Genomic DNA, 24101 nt, shown 5'->3' on the forward strand with positions numbered 1-24101 from the left:
AACTTGGAAAAGAGACGACTAAGGGCACATATTGTAGAGGTCCACAAAATTCCTGTAAAAATTTAATGGCACTGAGGGTTGTTCAGCAATTTTGGAGGGTTTGGCAATGTGTTGGTGATAGTCTGTCTCTGATTTGGCTTGTTTCATTCTGCTGCTGTGTTCCTGGCCCTCTGCCTGAGATGTGGCTTATTTGTCCTTTTTGTTTTGTTTTTACCATTTATTTTCACTGTTTTCTTTCTTTTGCTCTATTTAAATTCATTGTTCTTATCAGTTATTTTTAATCCCATCCCCCTGCACAGAGTGATAAAAGCAGTTAGTGTTTTTGCACCTCTGGGGAAGTTTTATCTGAGTGAGGAAAGAGGAAATCCCCTGAAGTAATTTCACAAAGTTCCCGGATTGCTGCTCCAAACCTGTTTCTTGCCCAGCTAATTCAGGGTCACTTGAACTGGAACATGCCCAGCAACGTTGCTTAAAACCACACCAGATGTGCTGTGCTGTTTTCTAGCTCTTTACTTTTTCAGTCATCTGTGCTTTGTCAACCGCAAACCGCTCCTACCCACACGGAGCCACCGGAGTTGTAGTATGTGGTTTCGACCAGAGCTGTCTTAATCTCTTGGTGTGGGGATTTTCTGTGTTGGATTTGTAGGCAAGGGTGTCGGAGGGCTGCTTCTGTGAAGCTTCATCTTCTCTGGAGTAAAACGGATGCCTTGTAAGGCTGCTCTGACTAGCAGGTTTGATGGTGCAGGAGGAGGATGTGCACAGTTGTGGCTCTCCAAGCAGCAGACAGTGTCGCCACATCCCCTTTCCTGCAGCCTGCGGAGCCCAGTCCTTGGATCAGTGTGAAAGCGGGGGATAGAGGGTTACGGGGAAGCTAAGGCAGCCTTGAGCTGTCCCTGAGTAATAATTAGGGTGCCGAGGTGGAAGACCTTCAGTAGGAGCTCTGCTAACTGGTGGGGTGACATGCTGCACCTAGGAGGTGCTGGGGTAGATGGAGAGGGTGCAGGAGAGATCGAGGGTCAGAGCAGCACCACGGCGGGGGCTCTGCAGTGCCCTGGAGGGGCCTCACCAGTCCCTGGGTGCTGCGGTGACTTTGAAGCTGCTCAGACTTGCACTGGGAACTGATGTAGTCCCAGTCATGGGGATCAGTGATGAGCGCCGGTGATTAAGAAACCCTCATCTGGTCCCCATCTATTTCCTTTAATGAATAGTTTTCAGCCAGAGTTGTAGATGAAGCCTCATGTGTTTAAGAGGTATTTTCATCTGTATTGAAAGTGTTTGAAACATCATTTCAGAACTCAGGCATTTCAGTTGAAATGAGGTTTTTGCATACGTGTCTTTGTCTTTCTTTTTTTTCCTTTTTTAATGGCTTAGAAAGTTCCCAATGGTACTTTATTCTCCAGGGTCAACTGTTGTTTATTTTTCATATGGCACTAATATTTTTTTAACACTTTCTCTGACATTATGAGTAAACAGGCAGGATTTGTCACTACATGAAAAAAACACTGATTCTGTCTCTAAATTTAGATTAAAAGCTGTAATTAATCTGCATAATAATGGCTACATTTTTTCTGTGTATAGTTTCATGCTTACTTCCTAATTTTCTGTGTGTTCTCAATATTCTTTGTCGATAAAGTTTGCAAAACACGAACACATAACTCTATATTAGCAGGACATAATTCCATATAGGTTATTTAATTATGCAAATAACAGCTTTAGTGCTTCCAGTGTCATTGATTTGTTTCCCTCGTTTTATCTTTGAGTATTCCATGCATCTTTGCACACCTGTAGGTTGCATTTCTACTGAATGTGTTCGTGTATGGTCAAGGTATGGGATTAAAGTTTGGAAGGAGGAATTCCAGGTCCCTGCTGCATTTAGCTGTGCTAGAGGTAGCTGGCCTGGGGTTTGCGGTGGGAAGCTGTGCTTCTGGCCAGGGTTCACCAGCTCACATCTCTCCTGGCCACCAGCACTTCCCCATGTGGTGTGTTGTGGGAGCAGTCACAAACAGCGAGGGGTACTGCCTTCCTAAACCGTTGGAGTATGATCAGCCGACTGTTTTTATGCCATATTCTGTGCAAGCATCCTGATTCACTCAAATACGGGCTTAGCTGGGGAGGGATCCCTGGCTTGAAGGGAGGAGGGTTTAAAGCAGGTGACAAACTCGGCATGCATGTCCCCAGGCAGGGAGTGGACAATGAGAGCATCTACCAGCTCTTGCCAAATTGCCCTGCTAGTAGAGGGAAGAGCACCTCGGGCAGGCAAGGGCTGTGCTGAACCTGCCCGTGTTTCCAAGGAAGACGTGAGCAGCTCTAGCTGTTCTGCTTGTTCATCCCACCTTTTTGGAGGAATATCGGTGCTTTCCTGTCTTGGATGAGGCTGGGATTCAGATGCTCTGCCCTTGTCTCTCAAGAACCTTTATTGAGTCGTTCAACACACTTGCTCTAGTTTCCCCATTCATAAATGAAAATATATTTGTGCCTGTTCTAAGAGCACCAGGCACAGTAACTAGCTTGTGTTTGCATTGTACTCTACCCTGACTATGTAAGATGCTATTTAAGACATATTTTCTTTTGGCACAACTCTACTGAAGATAGCGAAGCGGCTTCTGCTTTGTGTGTTTTGCCACAACTCTGAAAAGGTTGTATTTTACTAATAAGTTATCCTCATAGCATGTTTTGCTATGAGTTGGAGCATATCCTAGCTGTAAGGCCTGTATAAAGGAGTCTGTCTGGCCACCTTGTACATGAAAAAAATAATAAAGTATTGCAGTGTGAGTTCCAGAAGGGAGAACTTACAACAAGTGGCGTATGCCATTAATGGTAGTATATTGTTTAGAAACCAAGGGAGATTTCTGCAGAGGTCTTGAGTACAAATGATTAGCAGCTATAATGAAGTAATATCCTGGTTAAGATCATAGTGTCTCAAAAATTTGTGCCTTGGGCTAGGTTGGGGTCTGAAGAAACCTCTCGGAGAACCACTCGTTTTCTGTAATTAAGTGTGAATAAGTAACACCACGTTGGTTCATTAGCATTGGTTAGTTCAGCAGACTGATGAGCTGACACTGTGGGAACCAAGCCCGGGAAAAAAATGCATCTATCATGCTGAATTTGATTTTGTGAGTTTTGTAGCTTTTTACTTCTTTTTCCTTTGCTGCAGTTTCTGCATAAAATCAGAGGAAGTCAATATATTCTGAGCTCTTGCAGCCTTGGCAAGTTCAGCTTTGATTACAAAAACATGAACAGAAATTTCTTTGTCCCTAAACAGTAATAAACGGTGGCCGAGACTGCTTTTCACAGGAAAGATCACAGCCAGAAGCATCTTGCGTCTCCTGGTTTTAGCATCGAAAGAAATGAACCAAGAAGAGCTCTGCTGGAGGTTATTGTTGTTCACTTCGGGACCGACTAGAAAACTTTTGTATCTGTTACTTAAGTACTGGAGCCCGTCATTAACATCAGAAGGTCTTTTTTCTTTACAGGTCACTTAATTATCCTACTACATATTTGTGCTTCTGCAATGAAAAGTGTTTCGTGGCAATAAGGTTGTCTAAGAAAAAAAAAATATTTTGCATAAAAGAGTTTCCTTCTTTTACAAATGGGGAAAGTGCTGTAGGGAAAAGGTGTCGCTCCTCTCTCCATGGTTGCTGCATTTGCCTTTTAAGGAAACCTGATTTACAGTTAAATGTTTTGGAAGATGGGCAAAGGACCAAGGCGAGTGCTAACAGTGCCAAGGAGAAGCGGGAAATGAGGGAGAGGATAAGTTGAAGGAAATATCTCTCTGCTTTTAAACAGAGAAGGAAAACAAATTGGAAATGTGGGTGGGAGGAGATGAAAGCACCTACGTCATTGCAAAGCAAGGGCTCTAGAGTAAAAAAGAAAAAAGATTATATGGTGAAAACTCGTGTTCTGATAACTTCAGTAGCTTGATATCCACCAACACGGGGCTACGTGCTGCTATGCTGTCTTTGCTTCAGGCCTTCCCCGGCATTTTTTTTCCCCTCAGGCTGGGCGCCCTAGAAGGGGGTTAGCTCTGCCTGCCTGGTGTGTCTCAGTTTTAGCAGCAGGGACAGAGAAGGGTCACGTTCCTCCTGCTTTCCCGTCCCAGCTGGCAGCTCCCTCCTGCACCCAGCAGGGTGCGAGGGCAGAGTGGGGCTGCTGCATGAGGGCACCCGGGGGCAGGCAGTGCCTGCGGGCCCCGCAGGTGGGTGGGCAAAGACTTCTGCATCCCGCTCTGCAGCCTTCCCTCACTGCCCAAAACCTCACCAATCCCTTGCCCTTGGTGACAGTGATACCTTTCTGGGATGGGCACTGAGAGAAGAGGTGGACAGGCCCATCTTCAGGACCCAGGTGTGATGTTCAGTGTAGGGACTGATGCAGTCCATCTCTCTGGGCCAGCAAGCGCATCTCCTGTCTTGCTACTGCTTTCCTCTGCGCCTGTGTTCATACCCCTGTGGTAGCAGCTGAACACTTGATGCTCACATGTGGTGCACAGCTCTGAGCCACCAACCCACCCTCCTGCCTCCATATCAGAAACACACCCTTCTGCCTTGGGTCAAACCCTAACGGGGGCTTTGAGAAGCAAGAGGCACCAATTTTCTCAGCCTCAGTCCTTTCTTGTTCCTCACCAGTTGCAGAAATGGGTATGGTTTCCCCACTTCGGCTCAAACAGGGACTTGTAGCACAATCAGACCTCTGACTTCAGCCCTGTTTTTTCGCTGTCATGACTTGACTTAATCTTTCTTCTATCCAGGGGAGATAAAATTTTCAGTTCCCAGTTAATGTAGAAGCAAGTTTATGGTTTGAGACCAAAGGTTCATCTGTCCCAGCACTGTGTTTCTTGTGATGGCAAACATCAGCTGCTTGGGGAGGAGTATAAGCGTGGGGTGAACGTTTAGTCCTGCCTCGCCAGAACCGCTCTACCAGCCTCCAGCAGTTTGTGGTCCCTGGGAGCCATTTGTACTTGGTGGCTCTCTGATGTTTTGAACACCAAGATCTTGTCTTTTAACCGCTTATTTTCTCATGTGAGGCCCTTCCTATTTTATTCAGAGTTATCGGTTTTGCTTAAAGAGTCTTTCATGAGGAACCTCACTGAATAACTTTGGACAACCTGATCTGTAGTTGCCCATATCTTTTATGAAACCTCATTAGAAATTGGTGTCCTTTCTAGTCCTCTGGCATTGAGACCGTTTATGCAAGAGTTTATAAATGACAGTTTGTAGTCATTTCACCTATGATATATGATGCATTGACTATATATTACTGTTACTTGCTATATATTGCTCTTCTCTTTGCCAATTTTTTCTATAGTCTCATTTACTGATACTTCAACTTGAGACCAATGCTGTGAATGCCCCATAAAGGAGAGTTCCTGCAGGGAACAATCCTTTTAGCCCGTTTGATTTCTTACCAGTAATGCTTCCCAGCTGGCCTACGTAAGAGTCTAGGACATTGTTTAAACAATATTACGCTGCTGCTTCTCTGAAATGGGTGAAGCTCAGAAATCAGCTTTTCAAAAATATTGCTTTGGTTTCTAAAAGTAATGTTTGAGTTAACAAAAACACAATTTAAGCCTATGTTTAAAGGACAAAAACAGGCAATAGCTGATACTCTGGTCAATTTATAATTGCGCCATACAGAACAGAAGAACTAAGATCAAACTCTCATTGGATGGTCTTAAAAACTTGGAATTGTTATTGCAACTATGAAAATATTAGAAAAATTTGCATGGCATTAGAATTCAATTGAAATGCCGTCTGATTAACCTATATACCATTTCCCATGTAATTTAATTGTAAAGAAATGAAAACCGATTATAAAGCAATAGTATTTTCAAAGGGAGCAAGGTCTGTAGCAAAAGGTAGTGTGTTCTAATAGCCGAACAGACCGTTCTTGGTTGTAGCTTAGACAATCCACAACTACAGTGCCATCACCATGGATTCCTTTTCATCCTCTTCAGTACTAATTTTTCAGCTGAGCTGTTGTTCTGGAGAAAAAAAATATAGTATTCTTTAAAAAATGATGCCGGTGTTTGCTCCAAATTTGCTTTAAAATGTTACACATCATCCAGATCCTAATGTAAAGTCCATTCATACAGATGCAGGCAGGAGCGGGAGCTACGGCAGGAAAGCTCTTGCGTGGTTGGCAGTGCAGGAGTTCCTTGTGCGGAGCAAGCGCTGCTGAATTGGGTCACGCTGTGTGGGGCGGGCAGGACCCACAGACCATGGGCTGAGCCCAGGGAGGGTGCTCCAGAGCTGGGCACCGGCAGGCTGTCGAATCGTTTAGATCTGCGTTTGTTTTTGCTTTTTTCCTATAGGTGCTAGTTACCAAAATTGATTCCTAAAAATCAAGTTATTTCTTCAAGAAGTAAAGGAAGAGTTGCTTAGGTTCTTGAACGCTCTTTTCAGATTTCTATTCCTGGGCTGTGAGCAGGACTGAACACTGCCTCTTTTATCAGGGCAATTTCTGAACTCTAAAGTAGTGTTTGCATTTTCAGTTACAAAATCTGTAAAAGGATATGCTTTCGTACTTGATTTTGATGTACAACACAAGAGAAATCCTTATTTATATCTTGATAGGGTACCTTGGAGAAGACTATATGCCTCCCAAATTGGAATTCTAATCAAATAATTCAATTAATTATTTCTCTAACTGACTTCTGGCAGTTTCCAAGCACGAAGAATTAAATCATCTCTTCTAAGTTAGATGTGTCAGAAACATACCACTTTTTAGAGCTTCCATCAAAACTTGAAAGAGCTAACGGAGCAGCCCGCCACTGCGGGCCCTGACTGCTCATTAGGAGAACAGAGCACCGTTTTCAGTATCACCCCTGAAGCTTCCAGAGCAGAATCAAGGAATATCACAGATTTGTCAGCCCAGCATGTGGCCAAGGTGGAAAATCGACATACATCTTCTGGCCATAAAATCTGTTCATTTCTTCTACAAAAGCCACTGTTACAGAACTGAAGTCTGTCTTTTCCTCTGTCACCATGAATAGATTGTTACACTTGAAGAAGTTTGCAATTTTGCATGAAAGCATTTCAGCTGAAGTGTATTTCCATAACCAAGTACTGTGGGGAGGAGGAAGGTTTGGAGAGAGTCTTCCAGGTCTTTTTCCAAAGTGCACACTCTTTGACTTCATTGCTGCTTCTCAATTCTGTCATCTGCCGCCACGTGTAGGTGTTGGAGGGCAGCTGGCGCCTGCTGCAGACTTCTTCTCCATCTCCCCTCACTCCACAGTTCTTCCTGCTGTTAGCAGTTCCTTAGAAGATGGGACTCCTTCTCCTGCAGGCTGGGGTGAGGAAGAGTCCAGGATGACCCACACAGGAAGGTACAGTGCTTGGGGGATTCAGCCTATTAATTCCAGCGCAACTCTTTGTAAGTGAACAAAGTAGCCACAGCTTGGTGCGGCTGTTGTGCCATTGACGGATTAGCCACAAGGCTACATGTTTGGCCCCATGACTGGGAAACAAGCTGAGCCTGTCTACAGCTCCCCAGCGTGGCCACTCTGGAGCCAGCAACGCCCAGGCCTGTCCAACGTCCACCGATGACTGTGCTGACGGCCCTCCTGTGTAATGCGGTGGGATGCAGAGCCCAGAAGCAGAATAGCTGCCTGAAGACCAGCAGCACATTTTCTCCACCCAGAAATATTTGATCAGGCAGATATGCTTCAGCAAGTTAAAGTGACTTAAATCATCCCAAACACCTATAATTCCTACCTTACTTGTTTTGTTATTGGCTCGTAAGGAGAGAGCACTGATATGTTAAATCTTTCCTAAGCCAAAAAAGAAGGAAAAAAAAATCCATTCACAGCAGCCTGAATACCTTTGATTTATGAATCTCTGATTCATCCTGACAGCTACTTAAAAATTCATGTCAAACCCTGCATTAATCTTGGCCAGAAGAAGAAAAGAAATGTGTTAGGTAACAAGAGTGCCACAAAATGCAGTTACCATTGTGGCTGTGTTTAATGAAAGGCGTCGTTAGCATTTAACTCACCAGAGAAGCATCAGTACATATTAGCAGATACGTTCTCTTTTTTGAAGTCTGTTGAGCAAATGTGTACTTGGGCATAGAAATGCATCTCTAACATTGATATCTCATTACATTATTTCTCCTCTTTAATGTGTATAGTTTTCACGTATGTCAGAGCTTCCCGTGTGTCGTTAGATACTGAAACTGAGATAATACAAACATTTTGTTGTAGAAGGGAGAAAAGGGAAATAAATTACTTTCTCTTTTTTTTTAATTTTCTTTTCTTTCCAATACTGAGCATATTTGAGATTAAAAACTTAGCTTAATGACTTGATTGATCAAATAGCATTCTCTATAGTGCCTTGGAGAAATTATCATAAACTCAATAAAATGTTTAAAAAAATTCCTGATTATTACTTGTTGCTGATTTGGTTATTTTTTTCCAAGAATGCTTCATTGCAAATGGCAATATTTTCCAAGAAAATAACCAGATAGCCTGCAATTTGAATATATTAAGGGTTTGAATAAATAAAAGCAACTGCTTTCCTCTTACAATAGCTGTGTCTTCTCCTTTGCATTTCTAAATGCAATTTTACTTAGCTTATATCTGTGGCAATTCTTTTGTGTTTTTTTAAAGTATCTTAAAAGGCCCTAGGCCCAAGGTGGCAGAAGACCATCCTGGCAGAGAGATATAAGGAGGAAAGAGAGCAGAGAGGTGTGTGGCTGCACTCGTGTTCAAAACCAGTTATGTCTCCACCATGAACTGAAGCCAGAAAGCTGCACTGTAGCTTAATCAGAAAGGGCAGGTGACAAAAAACAGGAATGAAGTTAAATTTATGCAGGAGATTACAAATTTTTTCTCCCTCTCTTTCATTACTGTTAAAGAAAGATAGGACATTACTGTGAGTTGCTTGTTTTATTATTACAAAAATATTAATTTCATAATTGAACAATTGAATGTGATTCTTTACTTGCAACATGTCATATCTGGCCTGTGCCCATTATTTACAGTTCTTCGGGAATATACTAAGCTGTATTCAGTTGAATTAAACATAATTAAACCTGTTGTTAAAGTTTGTAAAGAAATTTAAGATTCAAGATAATTAAACAGTTAAGATACTACATATATTTTCTGCTGAAAATGGTTTTGCCTGTATCTCCCAGGCAAAGGGAGATACAGGCTTTCAGGTAACATCATTCATGCAGTGTCCCAGGTTGTACTGAAGATGATGTTCATACTGGACAAGTGAGTAGGTCAGAATGGTGGTTTTTGAGAGGAGTTGATGAAATTCATTTCAGTATTTTTGGCTTTGGGATTTTTCACTATGGGTTCTTTTTGGCTATGTGTGAGGTGGTTGCTTTGGTTTTCTTGTAGAGTGATTTTAAATTTTTTATTTTCTTTAAAGAAAGGGAAGAGAACAAAGGAAGGCATAAGCACTGCTCCAGACAATTTGTCTTATTGACTGCAGGAAAATTACTGGCATGGCACCAGTGCCCTTCTCAGCCACTTTGAGACTTGGCAAATTCTCCGTAGGCTGTTAGGGTAATGTTTGCATTAGCTTTTTGTAGTAAACAGGTATCAGAAGAATTGCAAAGGTTAATTTATCTTGGCTGCTGACGGTGGGCTATAACTAGTCGAATAAAGGGAAATAGCTAAAAATTATTAATGCTTTATGGAAGAGTATCAGCAGAAGGGTTAAATTTCCTATCATAAATATCTATAACTCTTGACTCAGCCAAACTCTTGATTTCCTCATCTTCATTGACTGGCCTGTTCATAATCAGGAAAGTGTTATGATGGAAAGTCTCATGAGAGAAAGAGTGGTGGTGTGTGCACTTCTACTCCAAGACTTGAGAGAGGAGGGTTCAGTTGCCAGCTTTGCAGCAGATTTCGTGTGTGAGTAGCAACGGTCTGTGACAGCTATTTCAGTACCTCCAGTTGATCCAGGCACCCAGCAGAATTTGATAGTTTCCACCACGGTTAGCATTTTCCATGAAACGCCACCCACCTGTCTGCTTTAGTATACCGGAAATCTTGCTAGATACCTCCTGCTCTTTAGCATCTAAATACCTTTGAAAACCTGGTTTATGCCTCCCAGGGGTTTTTGGTGGAGAAATGTCTGAGCTGGACCATGAGGACTGGGCACAGTGCTGCACCGGTGAAGCTTGGGTTGAATATCAGCTTGGAGGGGGATGCTGTTAGAAACACAAGTCGCCCTCTCATGTCTCCATTCATGGCCAAGCAATCCCTTCCCACCTCCATGAATGTCCTGAGGCAGGCAGCAATTTGTTCTCCTGCCACAGTCAAAATACAGGTAGCCACGGGAGTAACAACATGCTGGCTGTTTTCCTGGGATTTCAGCTGAAATTCTGAAACGCCATGTCTCTGACTTCAGACACCCCCAGTTTGTACCTTTCTTTCTAAATGCCAGTTTGTGATCATTTCATATGCTGTTGTTTCTAGCATGTTTCTACATTCAAATACATCCTGTTTGTCCTTAGCTGCTTAGTACAATTCGGGATTTGACTATTGCAAAACACAGCTTATGTGTAAAAATTGTCTACATATTTGTTTTGTGAAGTGGAAGAACAGAATATCCCTAATACTAAACCATAAAGCAGTGGTAGTTTATCTATAAAGCCAGAAAAGGCATTTAACAAGCTGCCCAATCCCAGATAATTTCAAACTATGTTTGTCATGTGCATAGGGGACATAAAATAATGAAAGGAAAATAGTTTCATCAGTGTGTGATGCAAATAAAATGGAACGACACTGTACAGAAAGGAAAGCTGGTGTAGAGTGAGGCTTGATAGATCATTGGAGTACCCATTTCACAGGGTTGTGGCTTCAGAAAGATTGACAGGACTGTAGGAAGTCCCTGCCCCATCCCATTAGTAGTCAGGGCAATGGTTGGACTCGATGATCCCAGAGATCTCTTCCAACCTGATTGATTCTGTGATTCTGTGATTAGCGGACACCCCTTTGCTGCCTGGGTTGTACTGACTCGCGTCCTTGTGGGGCCATGCTGCAAACTGTGTTGGGGGCTGATCTGGGCTGCACTGGCATTTTTTTGTGGAATAAAACAGTGCTCTTGACTTTAAACTTGCATCAGTTGGCGAGTCCAGCTCCCAGCTGGGGCTCCCAAACATCTGCGTGGGCTCAGGCTGTGGGGAGCCTCTGACGGCATGGGGCAGTGGGTGAGCTAGGAACGTGTCGAGCTGCTCTTGTCCCTGCAGGCTTCTCCTGTTGCCAGCCGTGGGCAAGGGCAGTGATGCCTTGGCACCTTCAGGCTATGAAACCATGTGGGGATCAGTGATTGAAAGTATTTCTGATCTGAATGCGGAGTTTGGAGGGGCTTCTCTGACAGACTCGTGACCCTGCGAAATGGGCTATGATAAATGTATATGGAGTGTTGGATGGAAGGATGCTGGCTGCATCATGTCTCCCTTTCTGCAGTGCTTACAGCAATATCATCTAGATAATCCTCAGTAGCTCCGAAAATCTCTGTTTACATCAAGTCATGAAATATATTTTACATATCTCACCAAGATTAGTTTATAGAAACATACTGTGTAACTGGTTCCAGTTGAAAATTTCACCAGATCCATCTGGCTTACCTCTTGGTGAAAACCAGCAGGAGAAACGGGAACTTTTTTGTTACTCTTTTGCCCTTTTTTTTGGCCTTGCCACATCTTGTCATTTTATTACACAGCGATCACTTGTTTTACTGAAGGTTTCTTTTCTCTTTCTTCTGTCTGATAGGCCTAGAAGATGTTGTAGCAATAATGATTCCTGAACCCAAAGGAAAAGAGATAGTGAGCCTCCTGGAGAGGAACATTACTGTGATGATGTACATCACCATTGGGACACGCAACTTGCAGAAGTATGTCAGTCGGACCTCTGTGGTGTTCGTCTCCATCTCCTTCATTGTGCTGATGATCATCTCGCTGGCGTGGTTGGTCTTCTATTACATCCAGCGATTCCGCTACGCAAACGCCAGAGACAGAAATCAGGTGAGCAGTGCTGGAATGGCTGTTTGTGTTTCCAAAAAGCACTGTGGGATTCAGCTTAAAAGTAACATTTGAGGAAATTGTGAATGTGTGGTTAAAAAAAACAAACCAAACCAAAAAAACAAGAAAGTGAAAGGAATGGGGATATAAAAATGCCTGTGTTTGGGAAAAGCCAAGACTTCTGTCAATATAGATGGGATTGAGGAAAAAAGAAATTAATAAATATAGTGTATATATATTACAGGGTTTTTCCCCTGTGCAAAACACACAAAAAATAGACAGAAAGTTGATAGTGTTTATTAGTGAAAAGGTTGCCTTGGTACATATAGCCAAGTGACATAGAAATGTATGTAACTAATGACACTTGAGATCGAAATGATGGTTAAAAATATAGTGAGGCATGTGAATGTCTGTGTGTGAAACAAGGGTTCACAATAAGTGAAGAAAGGAAACAAGAACAGGAAGTGTTTTCGTTTTAATACTTCTTTAGAAATCTTGAGCTTGAAAGGCAAACGTGTCTCTGTTCATTTGAAAATGATCACTGAACATATGAGTGCTGTAGTGACAGCCAGCAATATTATTAAACCATTGCTTTTGGTTTTGGCATCTTGTCCAAACCCCCTGAAAGAGATATAAAACCTATAGAGCTGGAGAGAAGTCAACAGCAGTGGGAATGAGCCCTAGGTCCTGAGGCCCTCTGGATTTATAAAGCGCTGTGCATCTTTATGGTAGTTCAGCAATGAATAATAATAGCAATGATAATAATAAATTTAATCTTTTCTTGTCTGGATGCAACTATCTCAGCATCAGCAGAACTGTGAAGCTGAGGCTTCTACATTTCATTCTAATGGCACAGTAGAAAATGTTATCAATGTATGAAATCTGAGCAGATAACCATTTTACTGCAGGGGAAAAAAATGCACTGTAATTCAGAGATGTTTCTGGACCCCTAATAAATTACTGTCGGGGCAGGGGGAGGGCTGCCTTGCTTGCTCTGCAGAAAAAGTAAAACTGAGAGTGTTAATAATCATCTTGTAGAGAAAAGTACTGTCACACACTCTGTAACGTATAGTTAACATATAGGGATCCCTCCCCCATTGAAATGCAGGCATCCTCTGAGATAGAGAGCAGCTGCTCTGTATTTACAGACAGAAAGAATATATTTTCCTTTTAAATATACAGTATGAGATTTTGGATAGCAAGAATGAGACTATCCCAGCTGGAATTTGAACATCACTGGCAGCAGATTCGCTGTGACTGTAACGGCTGGGATAATTTTTAGATGCTTTGGCTGCAAAAGCACATTTGTGCCTAATTTATGTATGTGAGTACTGTAAGTGTGCTTTCAATCAAGTAATTATACAGGCAGAGTAGCAGTGTAAATAGACATACACAACCATGAAACCCAGCGAAATAAGGAGCTCGTTCAGGTAATATGCTATAGTTTGGAACGGATCGGTTCATATGTTCGAGCAGACTTCCTTGTCAGTATTGTCTTTCCAAAGTTTGAAAAAAGACTAACATGTGCACAAGCAATTGTCCCATGCAGAGGTTTTAATAACTTTGTTATTATACTAGTTCTGTTCTTCAGAAGAATAAGAAAGCATGCGTCCTAAGCAATTATTTATTACTAATTTTTTGCCAAAGCTGTAGTAATGATATGGGGCAAACTAGAATTTCTTCATGTACTTTCTTCATCCAGTTTTGCCTGACATCTCCTCTAATCTCTTTATTGGCTCTTTTCATATGAAAAATGGTAGTGATATACAGACAAAGCTCAACCATTTGTGTTTATGGGTTGCTGTGGGGTTTTTTTTTCTCTTTTAGTCCTAGCTATGGAATGTAACGATGTAGGTAGTTCAGAAGAGCTCAGCTTGCTCTTGCCCTTTCCATGAGGGTTCGTCTCTGTTTCCCCTAAAGTTCTGCTTATTTTTTTTTTTCTTTGATACATTTTCGTGTAGCACAAGGATGGGATCACAAAGTTCTACGTTAATATCTTGGATATTCAGATGTATACAAGAAAAGCTGTTTGTGTTGCTTTGCCGGAGCAAGATTCTTTTGTCACTGCGCTCAAAAGCTTTTGCCATTATAACTTGCATGTCTGTTTGTATTAAGGTATCGTGCTTACTTGTTGGAAAGACTTGCATGTGTTGTAAGCACCTTCATTGCTGGCCAGCTTTAGGAAAGATGCTTCCTTCTATTTGTATTTGATGTACTAGGCTGAAGTTTATCCAAAGGTTGAAATATTTGGATAAACAGAGCATCGGATGAAGGGGGAGCCAGCTGGCCTATTCAGAGAAAGTTGTGCTGTCAATTCCTGCCCCGCAATGCGATAATATCTGACTGCGCAAACTGACTGCCCGGTTCTGAAAGTGTGAAAAACTGTGACTTATTGATTAGACTTCAGTTAAAATTAAAAAAAAAAAAAAAACAATTTTAAATTCATTTTGGCATCTGAATGATTTAAAATCCCACAGTTTTAAAACAACGGCTTGCGAGGGCGTATGTTTTCTGTGCTAAATAAGAACCTGTGCCTACCTCTTTGTTAACCTCTGTCATGCATGCCCTTCCTAGGTTTGGCTGATACTGGAGTTGCCACCAAGAGCAGTTCAGCCTCCTCTGGATTGGTAGTCTGGGCACTGTGCTGAGGGAATGGGAAAATGTGGCTGACTGCAAAATATGATTGGCAGAAAAAGCCATTATCTCCAAGCAGGAAGAGTGTTGCACTGTTACGTGAAAGCAAGATTTCTGAACATCTTTCCTGTAATAGCCAGGACATGGGCTTAAAAAAAAAAAAACAAACCCCACAAAACAACCAACCCTGTCAGTGTGTCAGATATCGTACCTCACCAGTAATAGTAGACTTCTGGTTTTGTTGTCTGTGATAAGTGAGATGGGAAGATGACAACGGAATGATGTTTATGTGCCAGACCTGCTGACCATATTTCTTCCATATCATTCCTTCCCATTGGTTTCTTGTTAAGAAGAAGTTTTCTGTAAAGTCACTTTGAAACCAGGTGGGCTTTGTGAGTTTTGCAGGATAGTGAAAGCCGAAGCAGGCAGTGATCACACTGGGGCTGAGGAGGGTCCTGTGCGTCCTGTGTTAATCTCCAGTGAAGGGTCTACTTTAGTATGTGACTGGTAGCATGTGGAGAGTCAAGCAGTTATCTGAGAAGGAAGGCTGCTGGCCGTGGCTTGGAATGAGAGTTTTGGGCCGTTGAATAGAGATCTCAATCTTTGAAGTAATCTTGGGAAGATGCTTCCCATGATGGAGTCCACAAACTTTCTGTGGTACAGCAGATGTGTCTGATACCTCGTCCTGATGGTGTGCTTCATTCTGCACAAGGTGATCTCCCTGCAAAGGTGATAGTTTAGTAAGGCTATTAAGAGAGAAGCACTTCCCGTAATTTCTCTTCCACAGCATCTAGTCATTTACTTGCTCAGGAACAGACAAGGGATGCTTTCCGTGCTCCTGTCCTTCTTTTTAACTAGTATCACCATCTTCACAGGACCACTGCATCTGATATGCTTAACTCTTTCCAGCCCATACTGAATGTTGCAGCCTTGCTAATGAGATTGAGATTTATAATTGTAAATCTCTAAAGCTCACTTTAAACCCTTGAACTATTGTAATGCCTCTTATCTTTTAGAGGGAATCATTGATTAGTGATAGCATGCCTTTTGTTCAAATGGAAGAATACTTTGAAAGTATAACTTTACTCCAAGATATTCCCGTTCTTTCAAAAACTAAATTACTCTATTTGCATGTAAAAATCATGAACTTGTCTATTTAAGATAGATGAGAAAGCAAACATGAAAACAAGCAGATCAAAGATGTACATGAGTCTTTAATCTTGTCCTTTCCCCTTGAAGAACGTGCAAAAAAGAACTGAGACATTTCATTAGTTTAAGTAATAATAATGATAAAAAGGAATCACAAGCAATTCCTGAAGCAGGACATAATGGCTCTTGTCTTGCTGTATGTTATCAGTCTGTCTTTGATTTACATTAAAGAAACAAATAGCTGGCAAGAGATGTTTCCAGCTCTCTCTCGTCTGATCCCTTTATTTAAGGGAGACTGTGAGAAAAATGTACCACAGAAAAGATGATGTATAACTACAGGATACTCCCTCACATGTAATAATTAGTTATGCTGGAAAGCTCATATGTAAATCTCATATGATAGCCAAGATCATTTTCACCTCTTTACCCAGATCTGACATTGCTCTCTGCCTTCAGTATTGCATGCATTTTGTCAGTCTTCCGTGTCTTTCCAGTCCAATCAGGTTACTCTCTAAATTTAATTCAGTGTTTTTTAATTGAATCTGAAGAACAAAGTGGTAATTTGTTAATTGCATCTGTATGGTGATTAGGTCTCAATTTACAAACTACATCCAGCTTCCTTCCATTTTTGGCTTCATGCTCTCAGCCCCTCCAGCTGGAAACCCTTCCCACTGACAGGCCCCTCTGAACTCTGGTATAGGCGGTGTTCCCAGCCTGAAAAGTTGAATGTCTTCTTGGTCACCAAGGCTCCGAAGTCTCCCTCCTATCTAATAACACATGGCTGGAAACGTGGATGGGGAGGGGGGCTGAAGAGTTGAAGTCTGAAATTGGTGGAAAATTGGGATGCACTGTATCATGAACTGTTGTAAAACTGACAAGACATAGGAGTAGGTGTTGCTGTGTGAAACTGAGAAAGGCATGAAAAAACTGGAGAGAGCCCAGAGGAGGGTCAGCAGTGTGGTCTGGGGACAGGAGCACATGACATCTGAGGAGAGGTGGAGGGAGCTTGGCTTGCTAAGATGGGAGGGGAGCAGAGGAGGAGGAAGGACTCTGCTTGCAGCCTTCAGTTGCATAATGGGTGGTTTGAGAGAACGAAGAGTCAGACTCTTCTCAGAGGAGCACAGAGAAAGGACAAGGGTAATGGTCACAAATTACAAGGGAAATTCCATTTGTATGTTTTTAAAAAAAAAAAAAGACTGTGAGAGTGGTTAAGCACTGGAACAAATTAGCCACAGAGGTTGTGAAATCTCCCTTCCTGGAGATATTCAAAACTTGACTGGACACAGCTCTGACTTTGAAGTTGACCCAGCCTTGAGCAGGGGGTGGGAGTACATGACCTCTCAAAGACCTTTCCAGCCCATGAGTCTGTCTCCAGATCGCCTCGTTGTTGGGTTAGCACAGGTCAGCAGCCAAGTCCTTGGAGCACTGATACAGGCACAAGCTCGATAGCACAGGGTGCAGAGGTAGCTCTGCTGAGCAGTGATTGTATGAACTGCCCCATAGTGTTCTCAGCCTCTTGCAAGAGGCAGGCATCTCCACCATCAGCATTTGAGAACAGGGTGTTTTGCGTCAGGCTGTTATTGCATACTTCAGTCCTGAGTGGCTGTGACCCTGCCAGCACAGTAACAGTGTTTTGGAAATACGGGAGAACAGTCAGAAACATCACGTGGTAAGCAATTCATGGTCCACTGGAGGGAAAGAGAGAAAGGCAAAGAACAAGCAAATGCTTGTGTATGGATAGGATGTTACTGCAGGACCACATAGTGCTTTACCTGTAAGAAACTGCAGATGCTGTCGCCTCCTTTTTATACCTTGCATTGCTCCTATAAAGTAGGCAACTCTGTATTGCAGGAAAAGAGAACAGCAGAGAAGATTACTCTTTTTTTTACGTGGTTAACAAATTAACAGCTCACTTTCAGCACTTACATCTTGCTGAAGAACATGAACTAGTTCTGGAACAACATAAGAATATAGACCTTCTGAATCTTAAGTAAGTCCAGCATTCACTCTGCTTACTAGCCCAGGCCTCATTTAATAATGTATTTTTAACAAGTGTCATTAAAAAAAGAGAGGGAAAAGAAGTAGGATACCCCAATAGTGGACTTGTTACATACATTGCTACTCGCTGGAATAGTAAAGGTGCTGTAGTGTAGCATCATGATGGGCTCACATGCAGTATCCACCGGAACTCCACTAGAGTAGCTTTGCCTCATCGGCCGTGGGTTACCAGCAAGCCTAGAACACCTACTGTGCCCTTATTGTGAATAACAGCATGACTGACTTCATCTGTTTATATTTATACAGCGCTGTCCTGTTTCATGTACAGTTACTTCAGATTATTAAGAAGCCTAGGGAGAAAAGGTGATGATTTCTGCATGAAGAGATACTCTTTGCTTAAAGGCAAATTTTGTATTACAGCGCCGGCTTGGAGATGCTGCAAAGAAAGCAATCAGCAAGCTGCAAGTCAGAACAATCAGGAAAGGTGATAAGGTAATTTTTCAAATTGCTCATTACCAAATGAAACTCAGTACTGAGGATTCCTTCAGACCACTGGGACAATGAGGCAGAACAGAAATGGCAATTGCTTATTTAGCTCCTATGTGTCCTTCGGGGGGGGAGGAATACTGGTAAGCAATTTACGGATGGAATGGAGTAGAGAGAGAAGAAGGTGATTCTGTGAAGATGCAGAAAATCCTGAAAGTTAAAACATGCTAACTAAATCTGCATGCTTCCCAGAGCAAGTTTCCAACTGGAAAAGTGTTGGAAAATCTGACTTGCTTGTCTTGAAATGCATTACTGGATTTGCAGCATGCATCAGTGACTGTTTAACTTTGTCACATAGGCTCTTGCATGAAGAGATTAGCTGACAAAATCAAAAAATGAAAATGATGGATGTTCTCTTTCCTGTAGGAAACTGAGCCAGACTTTGATAATTGTGCTGTTTGTATTGAAGGCTACAAGCCCAACGATGTTGTCAGAATTTTGCCGTGCAGGTAAGTTGAAGGTTGAAGGTGCTTTTAGCTCTGGTAGTCTCTCTATTTCAAGACAGGCTCTGTTCTCACAGTATCATACTGATGCTATTACCTGAAAGCTTGGGGAGAGAAGGATGAGTTTATCACTTTGATTTATTCAAAATCTGTTCTGTAAAGATATCGGAAATGCCTCTTTATTCGACTTGAAGTGAAAGTAGTATTAATGGTGGAGAGAACGTGAGTTTAGCATGATAGTCAGAAATTTTGTCTGATCTGGACCTATTACAAAGTCTTCAGTAGGATTTTTAAACTAGGGGTTTTGATTCCTTTGTTTTGCTCACTGGTTTTATATCAGTCCAGAATAACGCTCTTAGAAGAATTTGCCCTGATTTCAAAGTGTGCCCTGGGCACAGCAGCCAGGGATAGACCAGGCTCCTGCTCCCCATGGAGCCACTTCTTTTTTTGTCCTGGGCCATGTCCAGGCGCAGAGAACAGGATAACTTCTATCAAAAAAAAAAAAAAAAACAAAAAACAAAAAAACAAAACCAGCCATAAAGAGAGGGATGCTGAGTAGAAACAGTAAAGCAAAAAGAGAATGTGACAAAGACCACATTATCTGTTGCTGCCATGAAAATATTCTCAGGCATGTGGGACATGGAGGTGACAAGAAGAGCTTTTGGGCTTGTTCTCTCTCTTTTCTTCCCCTCATGTGAACGTGCCCTGTGCAGCACATACACTCACAGTGATGTGACACAGGAGCGCAGCCTCTTGCCACCCATAACAGCTGTGTTCATCTCTCTGTGCCATTGTATTGTCATCTGTGAAGTGTTAGCTAATGAAGGATTTCCCTAAGGAGATCAATTTCTTGGGAAATTTCCTAGAAACAGTGGTTCCCCTAGGAGAGCCAGAGCAAGTGTTTGATTTCCCTAGAAATAGGCATCTCATGTGCTGTACATACAGAGCAGAGATTTTTTTTTTAATAGAGTTCCTTTCTTCTCCTGCAGACATGTTCACTGGCTTGAGAAACTGAAATATTTGTTTCTATTCCTGCTATGTTGTTCCCTAGTAGATATTTGACTGTTACAAGCTGCCCATTTCTGTTCGTTCACGTGACTCATTAAATCTGTTTACTGCCATCACTAAATGGCAAACAAAAAGCAATAGATTAATCATAAATTTGACCTACTGTAAATCCCCCACAATGACAAATTGCATGTGAACTTTTTTTTTCTACAAACAGACACAAATGCATGACTTCATGAAGCAGAAATACAGGAAAATGAGAAATTACCAGAAAATGTGGACCTTGGTTTGACATCAAGCTTGTTTTCATAGAAGCATAATAAAGCTTGGAAATTTTGCATGATAGAGAGAGGCAGTTTTTGGAGGTAGTTGTACTACAGCAAAACACATGTCTAAGCTTTAGCTTTCATTTGTGTCTTGCCTCATAATTCAATGAGGCTCCAGCCAGACTTTGTCATCCACAGTGTTGAGTCAAGCAGAGTGAATAGGAAACACATAGTTAACAGGTGATGTTCAGTTCTTGGCTGACTTAAAAGGTCGCCCAGAAAATGACTCATGCTGAAAGGTTAGCAGCAGCAGAACTGTCTTGTAAAATACTCACAGTTTGAGCCTCAGCAGTTTTGAATTACAAAAACTCAAAAGATCTTTCCCAAGCAGCTATTTCACAAACCCTGGCTTTCCTGCTACACATGTTGTGAGGGTAGTATTTTACACATTTGCATGGATTTGGACTTCCAAAACAGGAAATGGTAGTCATGATTCTTTCTGCTGTTGTCGGTCTCCTCTCCTCATCCAAAAAAAAAAAAAGGTGGGGTGGGGATTAATTTCTGTCTCTGTTAAGTGAGTAGGAGAGTGTTATATCTTGGTAAAGACCTACAGACTCTGTAGGTTTCTTCTTCCAGCATCCTTAGTTAAACTGTGTACAGTTTCTAGTCTGGGAACCTCATTAGACTGCTATTTAATAAGAGGCTGGCATTTCACCAAGCCTTACAGAAGCCAGCTCCATATGCTACCAGGGCTGGCTGACCTTAGTGTTTCTATCCAGGAGGTGCTCAAGATGTAGAACTTTTTACCTGCAAAGCCAAATACGCCCCAAGACCTGCACATGAAAGATGCTGCTTTGTACTGCAGGCAGTACTGGGAAAACCACTACTAGCAAGCACACTCTGTATAAAGCCTTGTCTATCCTGAGATTTCTTTTTAAGACTGGTGGAGCCTGAATCTCCTAAGAAATCAGTACCAAAAATCCACCAGCCAATATTGCAGTGGATGAGCTCTGAAGTCACACAGATACATGTTGACTAGTACTTACGCTGTTTCCCCAAATGTCCTCTCTTTTCTGTTGGCAGAGAGCAGGCACTGGGATAGCCTGTTGTTACATATCCTACTCTGGAGAGCTAGGAGGAGAATTCCAGTTAACTTGTGCTTCTTCCTCTCTGCCCCCTTTAGCCAGCTCCCACATCTGACTGTATTAATAAATTTCACTCTACAGAATGTATTAAATAAATAAGGACTGACACTTGATAAAAAATGTGTTGGCTTGCAGCTGGTTTTATGTTTAATGGTAGCAAGCATCACTGAAGTTATCTTTGAGAGCACTGACACAACATCAAATGTAACCAAGTTCATTGTTCCCAGAGTGACATCTCTTGTCATAGCCCTAGTTCCTTCTGCTTGTCCTCCATCGCTAGCTTCAAAACGCCTTCGTCTTTTCTGCTCTGTCTTTGTAGAAGTTACTGGTGCTGCTGCTCCCAGTGTCTGCCTTTTACTAAACTTTTATTAACTTTACTAAACTTCTACAGAGAGGCAAGACGATTCTTTCAACCTCATCTCTGCTGAGTTCTTCATAAGCTCTTTTTTTGGTTGTTTCATTTCTGTCACCAATAAACGCGCTTCCTGACCCCGTTTCAGCTCGTTCCCTTCCCCTGAACCTTCATTCCATGAAGAACTGTGATTTCAGAGACTGCTTCACTCCTTCTTTCTCTTCTTATTAGGTTCCTGTGAAAACTGTTTCATCCCAGACATTCTTCTCTTTGATTCCTTCCTCTTACTTACTCTCGTGATAATTTCTTTTGTCCTTCCTTCTTCCTCAAAAATAAACAAATAATACTGTACATGCACCCCCCAAAAGCCCAAAACTTTTTATTGGATACTACTGCATGGCTCAGTTTCTCACCAAAACCCTTCTCAATCCTCTGCTGCAGCCTTATGTCTAATCCAGGCAACTGATGCTCTTACTCAGAGTCCCTAGGGATGTACCTCTCTTTCTGCTTTTGCCTCCTTTTCTCTTAGCTCATGCTTTTTTTCTGAGAAAAATCACATGACTGCTAGGTTTGTTTGGGTGCAGTTCAGGAAGCTGGGACTAGGAGTGGAAGGTGGGAGGAGAACAGTTTCCCTTAACCTGGAAAAAAGCTTCTCGAAAGTGTTGGCAAGCTGAAAGCTTTACAATAGTTTTACAACAATCAAGTTATTATTATTATAATTTTGGGCTGAGCCCGAAATGAATTTTTTTCTTCTTGTATGTTTAAAATTGCGGCTTTAAAGAAAATTTAAATACATTTCAAACAGAAGTTATCTCCAGTTAGAAAAATATGAAGTACTATTCAGATAATAGTAAATGAAAGGCTCTGGGATTTTGAGGTTCTTTTTTTTTCTTTATGCTCTGTGAGCTTTGCACAGCCGCGTGCAGTCACAAAGTCACAGAAGAGTGCAGGAGGGATCCCAGGAGGCCAGCACCTCTGGAACAGCGCAGGGGCACCAGCCGGGCACGTGTCGTTCTTGGGAGTTATTTTTCCAACACGCTTTGCAGCCTCTGGGGATGAAGACTCTGCAAATTCCCCTGATAATTTATTGCAGTGCTTCGCTACCCTGACTGTGGTGAAGCTTTTCCTATTGTGTAACCTGGATCTCACTTGCTTCAGTTTCAACATGTCATTGTCTCTCTTATCCCTAGGAGAGGTGAAGAACCGTTGTTTCCTTTCTCCTTATGGAAGCCTTTGTTTTGTATGAGGATTGTTACACCATCTCCTCTCCTCTCGCCTTCCTCTCTCTCAACTAATCAATTACAGTACTTTTGAGAAACTTTTAAACCCATCCAAATCAACATAGTTTTGCAATGCATGTGGTTGCACACAACTGAAAAAAAACCCATATATTTTTCTAGCTCTGACTTTGATTGTCAAAGCCATGTCCTGAGCCAGTGCTTGAAACGTCTCTCTTACTGTTATGGGTCATTACTTCTGAACTCATCCATGATGCCTCTCCCTTCTCCTTCCTCTTAAAACTTGCATCAGTCAGAACTGCAAAGGGAGAAGGATTTTTGTTGCAGTTGATCTTTTTTCATCTTTGTCTTAAAATGTGACAGTGAAATATTGCAGTTACTCTCTCATCTTACTTTGTGCTGACCCTTATTTTGCCTAAATTTGGATAATAAACTTATCAGGACATCAAACAATTCACAATTTGTTGAAAGCCATAAGCATGTATATAGTGCTGCAGCTAATAATAAATAAAATAAACTTTCAAATCCAAATCTGCAAAGCCTTCCACTTCTCTGCACAAATGTTTGCATGTTCAAAGATAGATATTATGAGCGCTCTAATCATTTAATGTGGTACAAAAATTTAACAATGCAAGTCTTTATCTGATTTTCAATAACATTCAATTTTTCTGTAGATTTCTGTCAAATAATCAAGTTCCTTCTGTTGTACATATTAAATCTGAAATTAATAGAGCCATAATACACTGTGCTAATTTAGTATTGAGAAGTGCAAAGTGACATGATCTGTCATTTATTTAAATTACTCGGTATTGGTAGGATTTATTTTAGAATATTGTTTTTTGAAGTCAACTTTAGGAACAGTAAACTTCAGTTTTTAAAGTCTTTAAGGCATGAAAGTTCCAAGCTTTTGGTGATTAACAAACATTATGAAATGTTGTAATATGAACCACAGCTTGACTGAGGCTTGCAAAGCTTGAACTTGAAAACAAAAGGAGACTTTCTAGTCTATGGTAAAATGGCTTGATAGAAGTTATGTATTTTTTATCCAAAACAGATTTTGGAAATCTGTTTTTTTCAAGACAATAATGAATAACTCAGATTTTGTAAATGTACTGATTATTCTGGCACAAATATGCTTCAGATGTTTGCAGTTAAACATACTTGTTTATGAATTTGAGTATATAATTAAAGAAAACCAATCACTGTCAAGAATTTCATAGTTATTTCAAATAGCTGAAAAGCAAGACATCGACTTTCAGTACCCTCTGTGAATTAATACACTCAAGGAATTCTGTTGGTTAGACTTCTAAGTGTAAAATTACACCTGCCTGAGGACTGTATCTTTA

At 41.5% G+C, this 24101-nt stretch overlaps 1 protein-coding gene across 4 annotated transcripts in view; it reads left to right on the plus strand.

Moving 5' to 3' along the window:
- RNF150 (ring finger protein 150) overlaps positions 1-24101 on the plus strand; it is a 128685-nt gene that overhangs the window by 62048 nt on the left and 42536 nt on the right. For all 4 annotated transcript variants that reach the window (XR_011048364.1, XM_068402865.1, XM_068402866.1 and 1 more), the window contains exons 2-4: positions 11729-11979; positions 18178-18249; positions 18670-18752. Coding sequence is in view for 3 of the 4 variants with exons in the window: in XM_068402865.1 (XP_068258966.1) it covers positions 11729-11979; positions 18178-18249; positions 18670-18752 (406 nt within the window). In the remaining variant the exon portion in view is untranslated. The remainder of the gene's footprint in view (positions 1-11728; positions 11980-18177; positions 18250-18669; positions 18753-24101) is intronic.

The sequence above is a fragment of the Nyctibius grandis genome, chromosome 6, assembly GCF_013368605.1.
Source record: "Nyctibius grandis isolate bNycGra1 chromosome 6, bNycGra1.pri, whole genome shotgun sequence".
NCBI classification, from domain to species: domain Eukaryota; kingdom Metazoa; phylum Chordata; class Aves; order Nyctibiiformes; family Nyctibiidae; genus Nyctibius; species Nyctibius grandis.